At 32.7% G+C, this 22384-nt stretch overlaps 2 protein-coding genes across 3 annotated transcripts; both read right to left on the bottom strand.

Moving 5' to 3' along the window:
* Positions 1-1275: 1275 nt before the first annotated feature.
* On the bottom strand, positions 1276-5417 carry LOC127848671 (uncharacterized). The gene is made up of 6 exons (XM_052381258.1): positions 4684-5417; positions 4169-4321; positions 3512-3683; positions 3245-3353; positions 2772-2965; positions 1276-2471 (listed from the first exon to the last, which is right to left on the bottom strand). Exons 1-6 carry the CDS (start codon positions 5117-5119, stop codon positions 2306-2308), a joined length of 1230 nt encoding a protein of 409 aa, XP_052237218.1. The 5' UTR covers positions 5120-5417; the 3' UTR covers positions 1276-2305.
* A 4064-nt stretch (positions 5418-9481) lies between these two features.
* Positions 9482-18022, bottom strand: LOC127847852 (uncharacterized). Of its 2 annotated transcripts, none has more exons than XM_052380051.1 (2): positions 17897-18022; positions 9482-14057 (listed from the first exon to the last, which is right to left on the bottom strand). In XM_052380051.1, exon 2 carries the CDS (start codon positions 14046-14048, stop codon positions 13089-13091), a length of 960 nt encoding a protein of 319 aa, XP_052236011.1. In that variant the 5' UTR covers positions 14049-14057; positions 17897-18022; the 3' UTR covers positions 9482-13088. The 2 variants fall into 2 exon arrangements, with proteins under 2 accessions (XP_052236011.1, XP_052236010.1); XM_052380050.1 differs by lacking the exon at positions 17897-18022 and adding an exon at positions 17768-17811.
* Between the last annotated feature and the right edge of the window lie 4362 nt (positions 18023-22384).

Here is a 22384-nt window from a genome sequence, read left to right as displayed (position 1 = left end):
GAAAACTTAACAGGAGTAAATACAAACTTACACAGCGCAGAACAGATTTTCAATGGTAACACAACTTAGTTAAATATAGGTATACCTGTGATGTAGTATATATCATTACATTAATATTTATACCTATTATAATATATACCACACAACGTATAATATATTTGCAACCCTAAATTTACAATATGCATCTTATTTAGTCGTGATTCTTAAACTGCGCTAGTTAGATATTTTATATTCATGGTTTATAAGCACTAAACTGCATTACATCGCCACAGAAAAAAACATGATTAGGTGTTATATTTAATTATATAAATATCGGAAAATATGCGTGTCAAAAATAACATGTTACATATATTACTTGAAGTAGTTTAAGAATATTAACTGGTTCTTTTTCATTTACATGTATATGTGTGTCATCGTGCTCGACATTATTTAATATCTCGTTTACTTAACAGTTAAAGCCACACACGTTGCCTCTGACCTTGAAATGAAATACATGTTAATCAATACATAAAGATGCAATTCGAAAGTGTGCAAAATTGTCATTAAATCTATAGCCTAGTTAGCAAGTAATTTATTATTTTTCAATTGATACCGCTTTTAAAACCGAAAGTCGAATTTCTATACCTATACGTCAATTTCAACAAACGCGATTATTTTTAAGTTTTAAAACGCAAAAAAGACGGATTTCTACCTTGTAACCACTAGATATATTCTAATTGGCATAGATAAAATTAAATATATAGCCTAATTAGCAAGTAATTTATTATTGTTCAAACGGTACCGCTTTTAAAAACAAAAGTAGGATTTCTAGACGTATACGTCCATTTCCACAAACGCGATTATTATTAGGTGCATTTATTAAAGCGCAAAAAAGACGAATTTCTACCATGTTACCACCATATATATTCTAATTTACATAGATAAATTATGTTTCTTATATATACTTAAATTTAAAATTCAAAATAAGTTGTGTGGCTTAAATAAGAGTGTTAAATCTTTTTGAGCACGCCACCGGCTTGCATAATGCATTTCTTTGGTGTTTAGGTTGAAAGGGAAATATCTAAAGTAGGAAATGTAAATACACACACCACTAACACACACATATGTGGCTCGTTCTGAGATTTTTGGTCAAAATGGGGTATATGGGCGAAATTGAGTTATTAACATTTTTAGAAGCCTCAATGTATAGTTAACACAGAAAAAATATAGATTTTGCCATATTCTTCTTTTTAATGTTAAAAATATGACCGTAAAAATACCCATCAACACACGAAATTTGTCATTCTGTTCATTTATTTTCATGTCAATTGCATTATGGTTCAATAGATTTATAATTGCAGAGGAAAATCACTCACTCACTGTCCTTTTACAAGGACAAAACTTATAATATTAAATTAATGTAAATTTATAAGACCATTACGAAACAAATTTCGGTTACCATAGCAACCATTTGCAAAAATTTCAAAATAATTGATTTTTTTTTACAAAATCAGTTCAAAGCATTTCCTCACACCTTAAAATGCAAGAAAGTAATATACATATATCAAAGAACTGTTACTTAATACACGAATCAATTAATTGTATACATGTTCTATCTATTAATTTGTTCTATTGATCACAGACTCTAACCGAAATTGAATTACATAGAATACACTTGCTAAGATTTAATATGCGAACCATGACGTATTAAAATTGAAAATTCTTCTTTAAACTGTTCCAATAACAATTATATTTTACATGAGACATTGTTCATTAATTAAAGACTTTTAAATTAATACATGATATACACATAATTATTTTGTTGTAACCATGGCAACAGTATACAATATGAATATCAGTTATAATTACCATCTTCTACATTAAACATAGCAATAATACTACACTCTTTAGTTATCAAATGCAATCAACAATTTCTTACTGTTACATTTATACTATATTACATACTGCATGAAAAATAGAGCCAAGGCTAAGAGACTTAACATAAATATTTACATTAAATTAATGTTTTCAGTTTATATACACAACTATTAAATTTTAAATTCAATTATATTACTTGTCACACTGCATTATATTTCATTCCACCTGGTATTGAGTCATTGTAAGAGTTTTACAAAAACATACTAATGTTGTTGAAGTTGACAATGAGGTATGGTCAGGTTTCCATGGTTACCATACATTATATACATAAACAACATGAACAATCTAAAACAGGGGAACTATTTTAAAATCATTGTTATTTCGTCGGCTTCGGTACATCTGGCCGTGGACAGGTACTGGCACATAACGAGTTACAGAGTGGCGTGATTTAGTCATGAAGGTACCACTGGCGTTCTGCAGACAAGCCAAGTGGCTCCAGTTGGGGGGGCATTCCATTCAGAACGAAAGAATCTTTCTTCAGGATCTTCACAGCCTCCTCAGCATCCGAAGCATATCGCCTCACATACACTATGCCTGGCTTGTCAGAGGTCATTCTGAATTTTAAACAAATACACAAACTTAGATTTCATGTTATAAATTTAGAAACTGGAACCTAACTATAATGCTGTTAAATTATTTTATAATTTTTTAGAAAATATGTATGTTTTATTATCTTTTTCATGTTATATAATTGCTTTTGAAATAAAAATAACAATCGAACAACACATGACTGCCTGTACTGAACTTTTTTATCTAAGCGTTTTTCTGATATCATTGTGTACAAACAGTGTATTGACTTATACCTGTAGCATGAAATGTTTTAAATATGTGGAAAAATAACAATAAATGAAAACCTGAAGTGGTGGTATGACAGCAGATTTGGTATTGGCTTGAATACTGGTTTCAAGAATTCTGTCCAGTTGTAAAACTGGACAGGATTCTCCGGATCTTGTACAAGGTGGGGAATGTTGTGCCCATTGCGGGATGATAGCCTGACTGTCTCCACAACATCTTCCAAGGTGTTGACAGTGGTGTTCCTCCAACGCACCTTTAAGTATATGAAAGCAAAATTTAATGTATTGCCTACAACAACATTTCTTAACCACAGGAGGGAAGCCCATTTTTTTAATTTTTTTTTTATATATGCTATTAAATAAACAAATATGGGCTTCCCTCCTGTGTTCTTAACACTACTTTCCATATAATGGTGCTGCAGTATTTTCAGATATAATAATAAATATGCCAACGAATAATAAATGAAATGTGTATTGATAATTAAAGATAATTGATTCTTTATTCTTGCAAACTTAAAACATCAATTTAATACCTTCCACAATCCAAAGTGCCAGTCTGGGCTAAATTTGGTATGACCGGCCTCCATGTTGCTGAACTCAATAGAGTCGTGCAGGCCTGTAAGAACCCGCCACATGCCGTACCTGTAAACAAAGATATAAAATAAGCAACAGTTTATTCTGTCTTTTCAAAACTAAAATTAAATCATTTATGAATTCTTAGCATGAAAATATTTATTAAATAACCTTCTTAGCAAATTGTAGTAAATCTATTTTTAACTAATACAAATCAAAATATTTACCCTATGACCGCGTTATTCTTGTTTTGCCCCGAACAGTTGTCCATATGAAGGACCACATTCCTCTCTCCATAACCAAGATGGCTAAAGTGGTGGTGCAGCATTGAGGTCACACTATTGGCCCCTTTTCCAACGGACTGAAAGGCCTCATCAACGAGATAAAATATCTGCGTTCCTGTAAAAATCAACCCAAATGTGGCTTTTTTCACACTAAATTGGCAATGTATAAATAATAGCACATATACATGTCTTACTGGGACATTATAAGTAATAATATATAAACCCCATTGTTGGACCCCATTGTAAATAAGCTTTCAGCTTAATGGGTTATTCATAGGTCCTTAGCATCCATGCTCATATGAACCTACTTTAGTTATAGAACTTCCATATTGTTAAAAGTATGCATACAGCAACAACGTTTTATTTGATGCTCTTAAATTGGCATTTTAAATAAACCTAGATAACTCTTTGAAATCTGTGATACATTCTTTGTCTCATGTGTTATATATTTGTATGTGCTAATAATCTTAAATCTAAATAAATATAAATAACAATTTAAATTTGTTATATATTATAGATCACAACAATTTTTTACAACAAGTTACATTTTATATACATAACAATTTTCTGAAAATTTAACCATGCATTATTTTTATTTACCTGAAGACTCACAGCACACCCCAAAGCATTGACATTTTCGAGGAGTTTTAAAGTACATCGGACCCACTGCCTGTGCCTGTTGAGGATAGAACACCTGTTGGCTGTAGTCGAAGCTGTAGTGGACCGTGGCATCTGTGGCTTTTGATCTTTGTCCTGTTATGAGTATGAAGTTTTAAAAAAAAATCATTACTATTTTGGCTTTGCACACAATTGTTAATTACATTTGTTAATAAAATGTATTGTTAAACCACTGCTAACATGTCAAAAGTATTAAAATATATTGATAGATATGTTTAATATCAAACCTAGCTAATTATATAAAAAATATACCATTAACACTAAGTGAACATGCCTTTATAATTGTATTTACAATTTTGTTTTAATTTATTCATATAACATCTTGGAAATCTATAAGTAACATTTTTGTTTATCAAAATGACATTTTAAATACAAGCAAAAACATAATTGTAATCACTTTTTTAGCATAAACTTGACTAATCACTTTTGTAAAATACCTCTTTTTTTATTTGCATCTGAAAATTGATCAAACTCAAGCTTTGTCCTCTCACATTGCTCCCTGTAATGATCTCTCTGGCATTTTACTTTCTCTAAATGTTTTTGATAATTTTCTAATTTAATTTGTTTCTCTTCTTCTGTGATGTTACCAGACTTTGTAATGTTTTCTACATGTTTTTGACATTTTAAACACAGATCAGTGGCAGGCTTCATCACCAACAAATATGGACACTGTTCTAACCATATTTTCCTAAAAGTGGAAGGCCCCACTTGTTTCTGGCCAGTTCGGTCAAGTGCACCACAATACAATTCATATATATCACTTTTGTTTTTGTCTGATGGAAGGAGGATACACTTTTCATTGGCCTGTGGTGTTCGTCCAGGTAGTGGCATTCCATTTTGGCTACTATAATTTTCAAGAAATGTTTTTACCATCTGGACATCTTGTAACTTGAGTGTGTGTTTAGGCAGTTTCTTGTTATTTCCATGTACTCTGGCTTCAAGACTGTTTACATCAATGGAGCTACCAATCGAAATAATTGTGTTTTTAGACACACCATGAGCGAAAGCAAATGTATTGCGACAAACTACTTGCCCAGCAAAGTAAAAATTCTGCCTTTGCCGTTTTCTATCCACTGCTTTTCTTTTTAATCCAACTGTTACTGGTCCACTCTGCGTATGATTGAAAATTTGGTATTTTACAATCAAATCTAGTTCCTGTTTTGATTTTTCCAAACAAGAAAGCCTATACGAAATAAGAGTACCCCAGTTTACAACTGAGCTGCATGGTTTGTTTGAGTACAGACGGGTACAACCACAGCCATTAATTTTAAAAGATTGTTGCTTTATGCCTTCTGTATCTAAATAATTACTTTCATTCAAAGAGTTAACATTTTCGTTGCAATCATTATCAATATCAGAACAAGAGTCACAATCATCAGAACCGTCATTTTCATTATTGTCAAAGTACAGTTCACCAACTAATTCTAACTCTTCGTGAAAGTCTGGGTCTTGATGGCAGGTAAGTTCAGGCGGTACAGTGCTACAACTAGCACATGATAATTGACTGTCTGCCATTTCAAAAGATTAATATTTGACCGAAAATTCTACATTTTGTGTTAATGTAAACAAACAAATGTCAAAGAAGGTCACGGTAGCCATTTTGTTCGTTTTCGTTTCCGGTTTGTTTAATTGTCAGGTTTTCCATTAATTTTTTAACATTTAAAATCAGGTCACATGAAACAGTCTCGCGTTTCAAAAACTAACACTTACCTTTATCGAAAACCAGTAAAATCCACACTGAAACGATACATATATTATCGAAATGTGTATCGATAATCGTCCAAGGTTGAAATTTTATCAATTACTGAATGGCCTACGAATGTAAAAGGGGAGTAATCCATATAAAAGAAATTGTTGATAGGTCAAACGCAACCAATTCATTTTGAATTTACATCGTTAAAACCTGGGTCAGTTGAAATTAATGTTGTTTAAATACTTTTCACGCTAACATTGGACAAACTAGAGTAAATTGATCTGAATTTCGTCGCAAATTGCACGACGTCATTTCAAACGTCGTTTTCTCGGAATGAGGCTTGCCGAATTAGACCCAAAAGTCTCAGAACACGCCAAATATATTTGTATCTTGTGCTTCTTCGCTATTAAATAAGACGTCGTTTTTACTAAATGCACATATGAACTTATGGATAGTGCACTGTTATAATGTATGCCGGTATTCAATGGGAAATTTCGTCGATATACCTGTTTGAAAATATGTTTTAATCAAAAAATTTCAATAACTTTCACATTTTAGTAGATTTATTTTGGACATAATAAGCACTTTTTAGGGACATTTTCAAGTTAATGTTTGGTTAATCATGAAATATCCTTTGTACTTTTATGCATACAGAAAAACATCCTACGGTAATGATTCATTTTTAAATATAGATCACACGCTTTATAATTATCTATATAGTTCAAACTTTGAAGGTGCGATAAACCGTTCAAATCGAAATACTACGCATTCTTTGAATTCGTCTGCGTCGACATAGTTCTTTTGCTTGTCACGTAGTGTGTTTCATATGAGAAGCCATTTCGGCTGACACAAATTGAGTGATTGGAAATTATGGCATATCTAAAACAACACAACGTACAATAGTTTTGTGCAAGAACTGTTCTCCTGATAGAGTTTCTGGAATGTCATCGGTTGCTATTGTAAATCTTTTAAAGTTGAATCGGAAGTTGATAAAAAAACATATGTGGTTGAGATAACTTACGGTTCACTTACCATGAAACACGTGGCGCAGAACTCAGGAGTACGCAGATGGCATTAGCCAAGAGGCTATCCGAGACAAACACCAATTATTCAGACCGCCATTATTGTTTATATAGCCGCAGGATAGCATTTTCCTGAAACAAATATCCATTTATCACAGAAAATAGACGCCAATATTAAGAATAAATGATTGTGTCGAAAAACAGATAGCTGACGCTGGTCTTCACTTTTATCTTTGTCTTAACGAAACCTTTGAGATTAAATAAGCCCTGACACGTTTGATTAGATGATAATTAATATGTTTCCTTTTACGTTAAAACACGAGCCAAATTGTCACAATATGACAGTTTGAAAGTGGTATGTGGCATGTTATACTGATTAAATTAAAAGTGTAAACGAAATAAATTATATATATATTTGTAAAACTTCTAAAATTGATTAATATGCAATTATAGCGATTGATAACAGATTGCACAGCATACACATCAACTAATATTAACTTCACTAAACAAATACTTATGGGTATTGTAATTGCATATTTAACTGAAGCTCGAGCTTCATAATGAAGTAATTCAACTGAATTATATATATAGTCCCGAACTGGAGTCGATAATAGTAAGCCCATACAGCTACACACGTAGTATTGATATTGAATGAAGATGGTGTAAAGAGAATATATGGTTTAATTTATTTTATATTACATAAAATTGAAAGTCACAATCCATATAGTTAATGTATTTAGACATTTTTAAGTATTGAAAACTATACCCTAAACTAGGAAAATCAAACAAAGTGCAAATATTAAGCGATTCATTGGAAAGAACAATGTGCAAATGAACTTACTGATGACGTTAACGGATCAATGTTTATTAAATATTGCACGCAGGAACTAGCTTAAGATAATTATAATTTAGCACACACTCAAACAATGGGTATAATGTCGAAGCAAACAAAGAAACCGCGTCGTGAGCTTAAACAAAATTTAATTACGTAAGTGTATCTTTTCATATATGAATACCGAAAATTGCATCGAACATGAACGGCTTAGATCAAACGTGTGAAAACTAAGTACACGATAAAAACACGAACTATGTAATAATGCTAAACTATCACAAATAGTTGACCTTTTCACTAGTGAGCCTTTGACTGACTTTTAACATTACGAGATGAAGCTTTCAATATTGAAATACTGACAGGTCAACTTTAGCAAATTGAGAGGGCAAATCAAACATTCAGTAGTTCATTTAAAAATGTTATTGTGTGTGTCATGTGGGTTTTGTTTGCATTTGAGGGGAAACCCGAAATCGAATCAAATAAAAAATAGTTATTGTCTTGTCTAGCAATCTAAGCAATCACAACTTTGATCAGTTGCATCGCGTATTCTCACGATATGACGTGGATGTATTGCGGACGTTTTCGGAAATAACTTCAAAAAGTATTTAAGGCAAGTATGAAGTGTAATGGATTTAGAATCATTCCTGTGATTCGGAATTAGTTTCTGAATATAATTGATCTGAGTGCGTGTCAGAAAATTTCGTTCTTCATTTCGTTAAATTATTTTACCTACCTACCTACCTGCCTGCCTGGCTGCCTGCCTGCCAGCCTGCCCGCCCGCCCGCCCTCCCTCCCTCCCTCCCGCCCGCCCGCCCGCCCGCCCTCCCGCCCGCCCGCCCGAGTGAGTGACGATGTGAATTTATTGACAACTTAAAATAATAAATAAACATTTATAAACAAATTAATTTTATATACTGAACATCGCGTGTTCAAACAGGTAGTATGGCTTATTATTCAGACTAAGAGGTCTGGCTTGTTTACAGATGTCAATCGTTTTAACAAGTGCCTGTGTAGCGTGAAAACCGTTGGCATGAACACAAGGGGGTACGCAAATTCAGGGTTTTTTGCAATGTCAATACACTTTTTTTAATTATAAGACTGGTATTAGCATGAGCATTGTATAGTACATCGGTCCAATATTTTATCGGTCATCGGTTTGATAAATCTCACAGTGGTTCTGTGAGAAAAATAAGACTTTCGATATCTTAATGTTTGCTCGGTCTTAAAAATCTCAAAATGCGTCGATATTACTTACTTTGTTAATTGATTCAGATTTCGAATTTCGTTTTTTATAATTGATCGTGTTATATCGATGTCTCATATTGGATTGGATATCTCAAAATTCTCAAATCTCGCAACCTTTTATTAATTCGAAAATTGAAAATCAGCTGTTAGCCTACACTGCTGCAGGACATTCAGCTGTGAACAATTAAACGAGGTCCGCAAGCCGTGTCAAATTGCATCTCATGAATTGTAAATATCGGTCCAGTGCGTAATGTAATTAATTACCACGAAAGCATAAAGAAGTCCTATTGCGTTTACATAACAAGTAAAAGATATTCCGAATGGATTTTTAAGCTCACAATCGAGAGACGAATATTGTATTAGCGGTGTGTTTATACGCGTTTGTACAAACCGGACCATTATATTATCTGATTGTTGTGCATTTGCATTATTGTAAACAAAAATGATGTTTTCGCATTTATTTATTTTAAGTTAAAAGGGTGTGATTTTATAGGAGACAGTAAAGAACGCCTTAACAACAAGCGAATTCGTTGAATTGATATCCCCCGCCAATATGCTTCTGGACACAAAAATATATATGTATTTATATTTTTATATTTGACACTCAAAAAAGCATTTTTCAAGATGCAAAGGGCCATAACTCCGTTATTAACAGATGGTGTACAATGTTATTTGGCGTGCAACATCCTCTTATTCATATATATACTCATACCAAGTTTGAATGAAATCTGCCAAAGCACTTCTAAGATATGTCTCCGGACAAACAATAAAGCATTATTTCAAATTACAAAGGGCCATAACTCCGTTATTAACAAATGGTTTACGATGCCATTTGGCGTGCGTCATTCTGTTATCTATATATTTACTAATACCGAGTTTCAATGAAATCCGCCAAAGCACTTCCAAGATATGGCTCCGGACGGACGGACGGACGGAAGGACGGACGGACAACGCCAAAACAAAATCCCTCCACCGATGGCGGGGGATAATAAAATGTGTCATAAAATATTAAACAAATGCATAATATGGTCATAAATACTCAATATATACGTTATGAATAAATAATATTACCGATATCTTTCAATGACATATTGAATATCAAATTAATTCTCCTTTCTTAGAACTCGTTCATGCTATAAGCAGTGTATCTAGAGAACATTAAGTTGAGTTATTGCTTGTCGCGCTTCAGCCTAAAATATGAACTGAAAACAACTTCTTCTGCCATCTTTAAAATAAAATGATTTCCATTTGTAATGTTGAATCGCAAATATTTTGTGTCTTTAAACGAAATGTTCCATGATTTGTTTACATTAATAAAAATACTCATTATGCAAAAGTGAATAAAACACTATTTAAATATTGGCAATGAACAGTAAGTTCCCACACATATTTATAGTTTATAATAAGAAAATAGTATACAGTAAAGACGCATGTACTATTTTGCCTTTCATACGGGCTCAGTATTTTTGTAACTGATCATTACATATTGTAACCGACATTAACAAATTTAACCGTCCTAACTTAATCAACAAAAATACGTCAAAATCATTACATAATAAACCTGTCACATTAAGGCGGTAAAACAAACACTAAAGTTAGGTGATGTAAAACTTCAATGTTTTAAAAAATCAAGATTTTTTTATTCACACATATTTATAATGTATACTGAAGCATGGAGAGGGTTCCCATTTTGCCAGTTTCATATTGCAAAGTTGAACAAAAAGTTTTGTATTTAAAGATAAAATAATGATATATTTTTTACTCTTGAAGAAGTGGGTCAATATAAACATATTCTGTCTCGAACTAAGACATTCATACATATGTAATAAGCAGTAGTTGACTATCTAAACTATATATTCATATTACTGGAGATCTTCAAATTTGATACATCGAACAATTTCTAGCATAATATGATTATTACAGACCTTCATAAATGATTTAGATAATAATAGTAGTTTCTTGTTTCCCTATTGTAATGCAAACATAAATATGTTGCCTTCCCATTCGAAAATATACGGTTCACACGTTCCTTTAAGAAACACATATATTCATACAACAACGCCGAAAAAAGACGTTAAAACGTGTTAATGAGGCCCAAGCATTTGAACCGTCCTTGCAAAATAAGGGAAATTTATACTTCTCAAAATTCTTATACAAAACAAAAATTTGCCCAGAATACATTACAAAACACACTTTTATAAAATACAAAAAGCAATATCATAACAGTTAATTGTTGCATGGTTAGCAAGTCACAGGAGAAGAAAAAATAAAATTTTAGGCAAAAAAAAAATGTTTCGTTACTTCAAGTTTAACGTATTTACTTAAAGGCAATATGTATTTGCTACCAATGTATAGGAGCGAGTATAATAGTGAAACGAAAGATAGAATAGGAAACAAAATCATTATCAGCAAATGACATATATAAACTGAGATGTGTTTTTCCTTATGTTGAAAATTTTATTTACAATTAATATTTTTATTTACACATATTTATAATGTATACTGAAGCATGGAGAGGGTTCCCATTTTGCCAGTTTCATATTGCAAAGTTGAACAAATAGCTTTGTATTTTAAGATAAAATAATGATATAATAGTACATATAACCATTAATTAATATAATATAACCCCGATAACCATTAATTGTTATTTTATTATTAATTAATATTGTCGAACAATTCACTGGCGATCCACTACTTGCAGACCCAAAAATCTACACAAGAAACGCTGTATAAGCTTAGGGACAGCAGACATCGCCTGGCTGGGATTATTTTTTTTTAACTTGCGCGTTGCAAATATGCAAATATATACATAACAAATCCATACAAAATTTGCATAGTAGCGTTCACATTCATTTACATATGGCTGAAAAGATCAAACTGTATATTAAATATGCATAATATCCCAAAAAGTTGGTACATAACACAAATTTTACGATGCCGATATGAAAAGAAACGTTTTTAACACTATACCGACCACCAAGTCTTAAAATGAGGAAAAGCTATTTCGCAATATAACTTGAAAAGTAGCCTTCACACATAGATGCGAATACATATTTAATACTTTATATAAAACAATACAAAATATATTAAGCGGTTATTTTGCCTCAATAGTGGAAAGGTCGTTAGCGAAAGCCAGAACGAAGAAGAGGCAATTTCATGATGATGTTCAATTTATTGAAACAAACGCAAGCACAGACTCTCCCCGACAAATAAATGACAATTGACGACAGAACATTATCTTGTAGAAAAATGTATGTATGAGGTGTTTGCAGCTTAAAGTTCTATATGCATAAATTGTCGAAATTATCTACCATTAATTCACGCACGTCGGAGTCAGCATTGCCGTGATAAAGCTGTTACGCGAATGAGAATGACGTTAATTGTTTATTTTAAAAATGTCCATTGTAGTTTGTTATTCAAGTTAATTTTATATCAAAAAAAAAATACGGAACAATAGCATATACACACTACCTGGGGTCACTTAGTATATACTTAATTTGCTCGGCACACATTTGTTAACCATGCACAGTCAATTGGTCGAACTCAATAAATGGCAGATCCGTATGCTATATTAAGATTTAAATTGCTTCATTTTGCTTATAATATGTTAAAGGAGCCTAATCACGTTTGGGTAAATTGACAAAATTGACAAAAGATTGTTTCAGATTCGCAAATTTTCGTTTAAGTTATGATATTTGTGATGAAACAGTAATACTGAACATTAAACCTGCTCTAAATTAGCTTTTATATGCATCTTTTGACGATTTAAAAACCTGAAAATTATAAAGCGTTGCAACACGAAACGAATTATTAATTTGGAGAGTTCTGTTGTTTTTGCTATATTTTTTTTGTGTCTGGGTCGTAAAAATTTTACTCCAGGACTCCAGGGGTCAGTGGTTCGAGCCCTTCTGAGGTTTACTTTTTTTCTTTTTTTTTACATTTTATTCTTGATTTTTTACTGGAGCTTTTAAGATCCGATGTTTACATTTATAAATATAAAGCATTTAATGACAAACTTTAGAACACGCCAAAATCTGTGAAAAGGCCCCTTTAAAGTCCAAGCGGAAAATCTCTTTCGCCGTAGAATTTGATTTTCTTTGTTAAGGTGGAGTACACAAGAGGCACTTGTAGCTTCTGGACCTTTTCCGCTCTATAATCTTCAAGATCCAACGAAGCTATCATTTCATCGACTTTTCCATTTATCAGAGGCGTGCAACATAAGACATCCGTATCCTTGTTTGCTTTCAAAACCTCGACAAACGCTCTAATTAGCAAGGAAGGTTCTTGCTTGACCACGACCTTTTCATCGCTACCACTCGGTTGACTCACGACCCCACCAGCTTCGGAGGCAGTCGGTACGGCCTCAGAGAAAGATTTCTTAAGAGAGGGTAAATCTTGTGGGAGAGTAGACAACAGCATTAGCTGATCAGCGTCTGTTGGTACCTTAACTGACCGAAAGACGACATCTTCGGGTTTGCCTTTTTTTATAATCCACGGTTTCAGCAGATCTCGATCGTCCGCTTGGAAGAGGAATATTTTTGGCTTCAGAGCCATGTCAGGGCGTCCTTTAATCATGTTCATGAACTCTTCAATCGGTACTGCGCTGTCCAAGCATTCTACTTTGATGCATGGAAGCTTTCCTTGCTTGCCACGTTCGGTCGTACACAGGTAAGATAAGAAGATGAAGAAGAATGCATCATAGTTACTCCCTTCGATTTTAGCGAAACGCTTTCGTATTTCATCGTGAGAACGGTTTACCAGGCGCATTACTATTGGGGGCTTTTGACATTGCTCCCTGAAAAATTCGTCCAACAGTTTCATATCTATGTCTACGTCAACATTAAACAGTTTAGATTCCTCGTTTGTGACCTTCGCTTTGAGTTTAGCATTCTCAGTTGTCCCTATTGGATGGTCCTGGGCTAAGAAGATGACCAGTGGTGGTTTTCTCATGACGTAATAATCGCTCTCGTAATCTTGTCCAGGTATTTCTCTTATTTTGGAATTTGCCATAGTTGTTATCTACAAAATAATTAGAAGTAGTAACATTCATTTTAAATCTATAGCTTCAATATATTTCATCAAATATATTCAAACAGCCTTTCATGTAAAAGGTCTTAAATTTAAGATTATTATTTGAAGCTCCATTACATCGGTTAAAATTAGTATTGTACAATAAGAATATAACTAATGTGTTCTTAACATACATACGTTTGTTATTAACATATCTAAGCGAGTATAATTTAACAACATGACTCATAAAGTTCTATCAATTCTAGTATATGTATTTTGTATTTTTTACAATACAATTTTATGAATTGTAAATTCTATTTACATTAATTTTTGCTTAGAGTATGCAATGTATGTACATTTTTTTCAAATGAATATCATTATACATGTTACATTTGCAATATTATGCACACACTGTAACCATGCCTAGTTGTTCATTAGAACTTCTTTCCACTGTAACAATATATAGAGAGACGTGTGTTTGCTTTAGGGGATGCACCGTGAAATAATGTGGCAGTGAAGTGAAAATGTGTAAATGTTCTCGCTTTACTGCAACAAAAGTGGACAGTATTACCCCGAAAGCAAACGAGATTTCTTTTTCTTTGTTTTAAATCTTTTTAATTATTCTCCTCATATAAATATTTAAGAAAATGTACAATGAATTCTCGTTCTTTGATGTAAAGATATTGAAGTAAGAAATCAGCATTTAGCCGCCATGTTAGATTTCAATGACTATTTGATCATACAATGCATACTTTTGTAAACATGTCTACGCGGAAGAAATAAACGACATGCCTTGAAGCTACAGTTTAATTATAGAATTGTGTTCTATTTCAAGTTTAGTATATACAAGTGTTATTGTCAACATAATTTATGTTACATTAAAACATATATTCCTGCATTTTTTTTCAATCTTTGTATAATCAAAAAGATACTTTGCAAGATACTTTCGCTTTTAAATTTAAACAATAACTTTGCAACATTATGCAAACACTGAAACCTCATCTGGTTCTTCGTTACAACTTATTTGCAATTAAACTATTCATGAAGCACAATTGTCTGCTTTCGGGATCTTACCGTGAAATAGTTTCAAAGTGTAATTTTACAAAAAAACATAATAGTTCACAGTATTACCATAGACACAGTTTATTTGTATTTGATGTTTTTTATTATTATTTTCATATGAATAACGTTCAGGTCGTATGCTTGTAATATTTTCTATTTTATGGGAAGTTATTTTGTTAATAAATCAACATTCAAGCGATATGTTTGATTTAAATGAACACATGTGGTTTTCAAACATTATCTAGATACTAAGATGACCGCCTTGGTTTGAGTCATCTTGAGTCGAGCAAACGCAAGGTTTAAGTTAACCTATTCAACAACAGCAGTCGCAAAAAGTCACGGTCACAAAGTGGAACGCAGATGCGTTTTTGTGTAAAGAAAGTGAAGTAATTAGTATATCCAATAAACAAAATTCTAAAAGGGATTACTTATATTATGTGTATAGAAAATGTGGAGCACCTGAAAAAATCTCTTTCGTTTAAGGTAAATGATCGATTGCGTATGAAATACAAGATTAAATATACAATTTAACATTAAATAATGATTAAATCTGTGATGACCACCTCGCAACGGGCACTGGAAAGCATTTGGGGGTTTAACCAGTTAAATGGATCCCAAACCTTACACAGAATGAATTAAGTTTAATTGGTCATTTACGAAGGCGACATGGTATATTAATTCAAATTAAAAAAAGTATTACAAGCGAATAATAATTTGATTTACTTACTATTTCATTTATCTACTCTTAAGCCACCCCATAGCAAAAGATTTACAACTCGTTTATCAACGATGTATAATAAAACAAGAACAAGAATCAGTAAATAACGCTAAATCAGCTACAAATAAGAGTACAGAATTTATCAGATAGTTCAAATTCCATTTTATCGTAATGCATCTCAGAAAAAAAACTATTAACTTGTTGTCATCTCTTTTATTTCAAAATGTCAATGTTATTAATTTGGAAAGGTGATATAGAATAAAACGTTTACGAATAAAATTTTGATGCAAAGCACAGAATCGGATTACAAATACTGTGAAATATAAAAATAAGGTGACATTTTAAAGTAGTCCTTACTCAGTTTACTTAAACAATATATTGATAATCATTGCCCCAATAATGGTGTATATTTCATCCCTTAGCATTAAATACACAATAGCACAGGCCATAGTGTTTCACTATGTTTTCTAAATCCGAAAATGGCGATTTTGACCATGACGTAAGTCGAGGTATACATTACAATTTCGAGGGTTCACAATACGTTGTTTCACCATTTATGGGGTGGGATGTTTTTATATTATTAATAAAAATAGACATAAATTTATTTATTTATTCCCTGACGCGCTTCAAAGCTTTTTTATGTTACGTTGCACTATACCCTAAGACGTTTGATCAGAATGGTAATGTGTGGTATACTAATAAAGAATACAATCTACGTTTAATTTATCCTTATTAACTTCGAATTATTTTAATGTCCGAGACATGAGTTAAACACACAAAATATGATTTTAAAGCTGTGTCTTCACAAATCGGGAAAATAATTAAAATGCAAACATATTGCATCAATTTGACAACTGGTTAAACTACAATTGTTCACACACGTTCCTAACTCCATTTCTAACACTCAAGGTTATTTGAACACTTTATTTTACGTAAATAAAGTGTCCCTAGACCCTGTTTAACTTTTTATAACTGTGTGGTTGTTGTTAATTACAAATGTGACAAAACTAAGAAAGCAAATTAACGTGTGTCTCCCTTTGCCACTTCTCACGATATATGGTTATTATTGATCACTAGCATAACAACCTTTTCTGTACAAGTTACAGTATAGTTCAAGTTGCAATAAAATTAAATAACCATAACCTTTTACAATTAATTACACCGTTCCGTTAAATATATTTAATATGAAGGTGTCATAAACAAAAAGTCATAGCAATTATTCAAACAAGAGATGTGTTTGTCAGAAACACAATGCACCCTTCTGCGCCGCTTTGAAGCCATATATTTGACCTTTGACCTTGAAGCCAAGGATGACCTTGACATTGACCTTTCACCACTCAAAATGTGCAGCTCCATGAGATACACATGCATGCAAAATATCAAGTTGCTTTCTGAAGCTGTACATGGAAGTTATGGGCATTTTTCGAAACCTTAACACGAAACCTAAACGCAAAGTGTGACGGAAGGACAGATGGACAGACAGACGGACGGACGGTCAGATCACTATATGCCCTTATTCGGGGGTAAAATAAAAAACATTTAGGAACAGTCTATTTTTAGAAAGGCTTTCTTCAAACGCCGTTTCTGAAGTCGGTTATTTCTTATGTATATTATTATTTTATTATTAAACCAGGTTGATTGATGTGTAGTTATGATTGTCAAACACTTGTTGTCAAAAGATAAGTGAAGTAGAAACATATTTCCCATACCTATAGAAATATACAGTCTTTGTTTTATTAGGATGAAAACAAGAACAGTTTTTATCGCGAACAATTAAATCGAAAGTACAAATATATAATAAAAACAATAATATGGCAGTACACGTTTTATTTAAAACAATCAATAATTAACCATTTCTTGTGTTATTTATGTTTAAAATAAGTTATTTCTGGTCGATATTATAATTAAAATACTTCAAATCCAAATGCAAAGACTCAACTGATTTCAGTAGCATATTCATTGACGTGCGAAATCGAAAGTAGGTTAGAATTATATTGTTCAAATCGAATCTGTTTGTCAATGTGCTTCATTCATAAAAGGTTATACTTCTTATAAATAATTTTCTTACCAATCTAATTCCCAGCAATGAAATATCTTCTTTTTTAAATTAATTTTGTAAACGTATAGTGTGTAGTATAGTGTGGCGATGATATCTATAACTTACTTATAGGTTACATTACACTAATAAAATACGTAACTGAGAACTGAATTAAAGGTTACAGCACACTTAATAGTTGAATACGCTATTTTCTATATTATCTAACAAAATAATCTTGATTTACTGGAAACATGTTTTTAGAACATTACACCCCTTGTATTATATTTTTTTCGATTGTGTGTGCAGTGACAGCATTGATGTTTGCCAAGCTATCAATGTCATGCTTAAAAATTTGAGACTACATAAGGAAACATGCCCCGGGGGTAACTTCCTATATACGGGTATATAGGGGTGTGCTTAAAATATGGGGTGCGTTTTTCGACGTAAATTATAGATATGGGTATGGTTTTAAGCATCTTAGTATATATATGGGTATTGAAATCAGACATTTGCGTGTATATAAATGCATATAGATTTGAAAGTATCAGTATCGAAATGGGCATGCTAAATTTCATTCTTGTATATAAATGGGTATCAAAAAGTAAATTTCACCCAGCTGTATCTGCAATCACATAAGCTGTAAATATACAGGTGTAACTTGGAACATTACTGTCTTTCCAGGGAATAGAAACCAGACTTATAGAGATCTGGGCCGGTATTCACCAACCACCTAAGGGAGAAAAATAACCTAAGGTTGTCATTTTGCCTAAGTTTTTTATGTTTTCCCCTTAAATTTGAGGAAATGCCTTAAGTCATATTCACAAAACTCCTAACCTTAGAAATACGCCTTAGGTTGACCGTTTTTTCCCTCAAAGTTAAGGGACACATACACCTCCATTAAGTCCAACGAAATCACCTTAAAAATGGCGTCGTAGCAGACGAGTTTCCGTGGTTTTCGTCATTTTTCGACCAAAATCCATCCCAAAGGTATGTTTTTTCTTTGAAATGTATCACCGTTCTTAACAGAGACCGATATGTTTTCCGTTGACTTTCAAAGTCCGGTTTTTAGATGGGCGCTTTAGCGCCCGTCTAAAGTGCATAGTGTGAAATTCAGGTCGATACGACTAGGTATGATTAACCCAATACCCGCTTGCGTATCCGCGCAAGAAAGAGTTGTATAATTTATGCAAGAGGTTTGAGTTCTCCAATTATGTGTATTCACAAATGGCAACATTATATTTATATCGTGTTACATTCAATATTTTCGAACGGTGTTTTATAGAAAAGAATCAATAAACAATGATCGTATTGTACGTGTCGCGGAGGAGATTGTTTATGAATGATTAAAATAGTCCACTTTCTGCTGCGTGTGCGTGACGTAGTATTTTCGCTCAGCTCATTCATAAATCTGAGGCTGGCGATAAACAAAGGGGAGTCCGTGTGAGAATAACGCAGTAGTATAAGGTTACGCTTGTTTATATTCACAGGTCTCAATTAATAATACGTTGACCACGAGTTCAACAATTATTACAGGGATACGATAGACAACATAAAAAAAATGTTTCATTATCGCTGAAACTGTTAAAAAAACATTTAAATATTACAATAATATTCACTAAAAAATGTAGTCTTGCTGTTTTGAAATAAGGTTTGGAATTTTGTTTTCTAAATAACTTAATTCAGAACAAAAGTTAAATTATAGTGTTTTTGACTTGTTAGTCGCATATTTACCGCATTATAATGTGTGTTATAATAGGCAAACCATACATTAGTAAAATTCAATCTGCCTTCGCACATATAAGGAATGGGTCAATTAGGTGCTGCGTTTCCTTTGCTTACTTCAGTTAGAGGTCAATTATTTAAGTAATAGCAATCACAAGGCTCCGACTTCAAAGGAATTGCGGAGCTTTCTTACATAATAAAAGTCGTAGTCGCATGGTATTTGCGTTTTGCGTCCTATTTGGTCACGTGGTTCTTTTTCCCGGTAGTTTTGGCATTCATGATATATGAGGCTATTAATAGATGCGTCTGTCGATAAACAAAGGAAAGTTTACGTGTTATAACAACGCAATAGGTTACGCTCTCGCATACAACTCAATGACGTAGTACAGGTCGTAAAATGAGAGATTCGGGAAAAAGTTGACGCTTATTTATATCAAAGACCCATATTATCTATAGGTCTTTGTTTATATTTTCAATGTATAAAACGTTGAACATAAGTTCAACAATAACTTCAGCGATACGATAGACAAAAAAAAGTTTCATAATTGCTAAACCCGAATATAACAATTTATAATAATAATACGAATGCAATAGCAGAAGGTTAGTAGAAGGTTAAGCTTGTTTATATTCACAGTTCTCAATACATAGACAGTTGGATATGAGTTCATGAATTACTACAGGCATACTATAGGCAACCTCGAAAATGCTTTTTAATCGCTAAAACCGAAAACAACCTAATATATTATATTAAATATATTTATAACAATAAATGTCTTTTAAAAATGTAGTCGGCGTATACGCTGACTTTGAAATAAAGTTAGCAATTTACTTTTCTAAATAATTAAATACAATTAAACAAAAGTTTAACTATTGTGTTGTGTTTTTCACTTGTAAGCTGCATATTCACCGCATGAAATGTGTGTTAGCATTGTCAAACCACTCATTAGTGTGAGTAAAATAAAAAATATACTACGGGAGAGCACTTCATATGTGTCCTCATATGCCTTGTTATGAGTATCTTTCTTCACTATCGAAATATATCGTATGTTTATATTTGATTTAAACGCAGTTTTCTTTCGACACATTTAAATCACACGTCAATAGCGCCGTCATGCGAAAATGGGTCTTATGCGTTTCGGCAAGCGTTTGTTAAACCCAACATGTGCTTTTGCGCAGTCAGGCCATAGGCGATGCTGTTCGCTTTAAAATCACTCAATATGTTATGTTTCTCCTTACCAGAAGGAGTGATAGCTGAGTGGGCTATTTATATGATGGGCGCATATGGAATAAGACCCATTTTCACATGACGAGGGTCATTACAAATCTCATTGCGAGTTGAAAATGCCACATTTAAGAACAATGCTTTTTGATACAAAATTGAATTGAAAATAGCAAACTTGTTAATAATGGCAGCCTATCCACACATTAAGGAATGATTTCCAGACGTGCTGACCAAGTACGGCAAACATTGTGGTATGATAATTAAACGATTTTCTCTTATCGTGACACTATACTATTTCGCTAATGATTGTTTTCTCATCTTGGAGGCGAAAGTGAAATTCTGCGAGATGGATTGTAACGCGTAATTGTAACAGGGCCACAATTTGTGTCGTTTGAGCATACAGAGAGTAGTCCGGAATTCCTTACACTGAACAGTGCTACATCCTTTGAATTGAGCACATACGCAGTGATGTAGCAAAAATTCAGAGGTTGTATCTCGAATCAGCTTATTAAATATTCGAAAATATTCATGCGTGTCTGTTGGCGTTATGTAAAAGTCACTAAGATGAAAACTGAAACAGCTACGCCTAAAAGCGCATGGGTGCTCTATACCTATGTTTATGTTAGCGTTGTTGACACCGTGTGAACTGCTCGGGTAATAAGTAAAGCATAAACAGCAATGTTTATATACTTTTATTCCTCCATATACAAGATACGAAGATTGTTGTATATTTTGAATTTGTATATGGTGTCAAAAATCAAAAGTTTTGTACACGGAACTTTCATTATGAATTTATATTCTTGGTGAGATAGTCATTTGATATTAGAAAAAAATATTCCTTTAATATGATGGTGACTGCAAATTTTCTTTATATTAAGTTATCATTACCATTTTCATCATACTTTCTATGCTTTCAGAACTTCCAAAAAGCATGTTGTTTTTATTTTGTCTTAGTTATTTCTATGAAATAAAAAGGATGATAAAAAATGCACACAAAACTCGACCCGTGCGCTATGACACACACTTTATAAAGTTGAATGGCGTGTGTTCATTTCCAACTTGCGATTGATTTTCAAAAATGAATTGCGTGTTAAATTATGCAATAGCGAACATCTTCAGTGCCTTCAGCGCTTTGATTAAACACTCTACCGGAAGTAAAATCGTTGTCATCTAACGCGAATTTCATTTCATGAATACAACAATAGATTTTTGTATCATTTAACGTCGTTTCTCAGTATGCATCATATATTTGAACAGATGAAAATAATAGGACACAAGCAGGCTTTATGTACTTGTGCCTGGGATGTGTTTACATATCTGACAATGTGGTTATACGGTATCGCATGTCAGATTGTGTTTATCTTTCCGGGTCCATACAATAACCGAAAAGCACCGAAAAGCACCGAAAAGCACCGAAAAGCACTCAATTTCTCTATATATATATGCAATATATCGTTTTTAGTGTATGTTAACGAGTTTAATTAGTAATAAATGGTTATATGATTGTATGTTTATACTACATTGTGCCCAAAATGGTAAATATCGGCAATTACCGACCGAAAAGCACTTCATGT

Source organism: Dreissena polymorpha, chromosome 10 (genome assembly GCF_020536995.1).
Source record: "Dreissena polymorpha isolate Duluth1 chromosome 10, UMN_Dpol_1.0, whole genome shotgun sequence".
Lineage (NCBI taxonomy): Eukaryota > Metazoa > Mollusca > Bivalvia > Myida > Dreissenidae > Dreissena > Dreissena polymorpha.
This window is presented reverse-complemented; position numbering and strand designations above follow the sequence as displayed.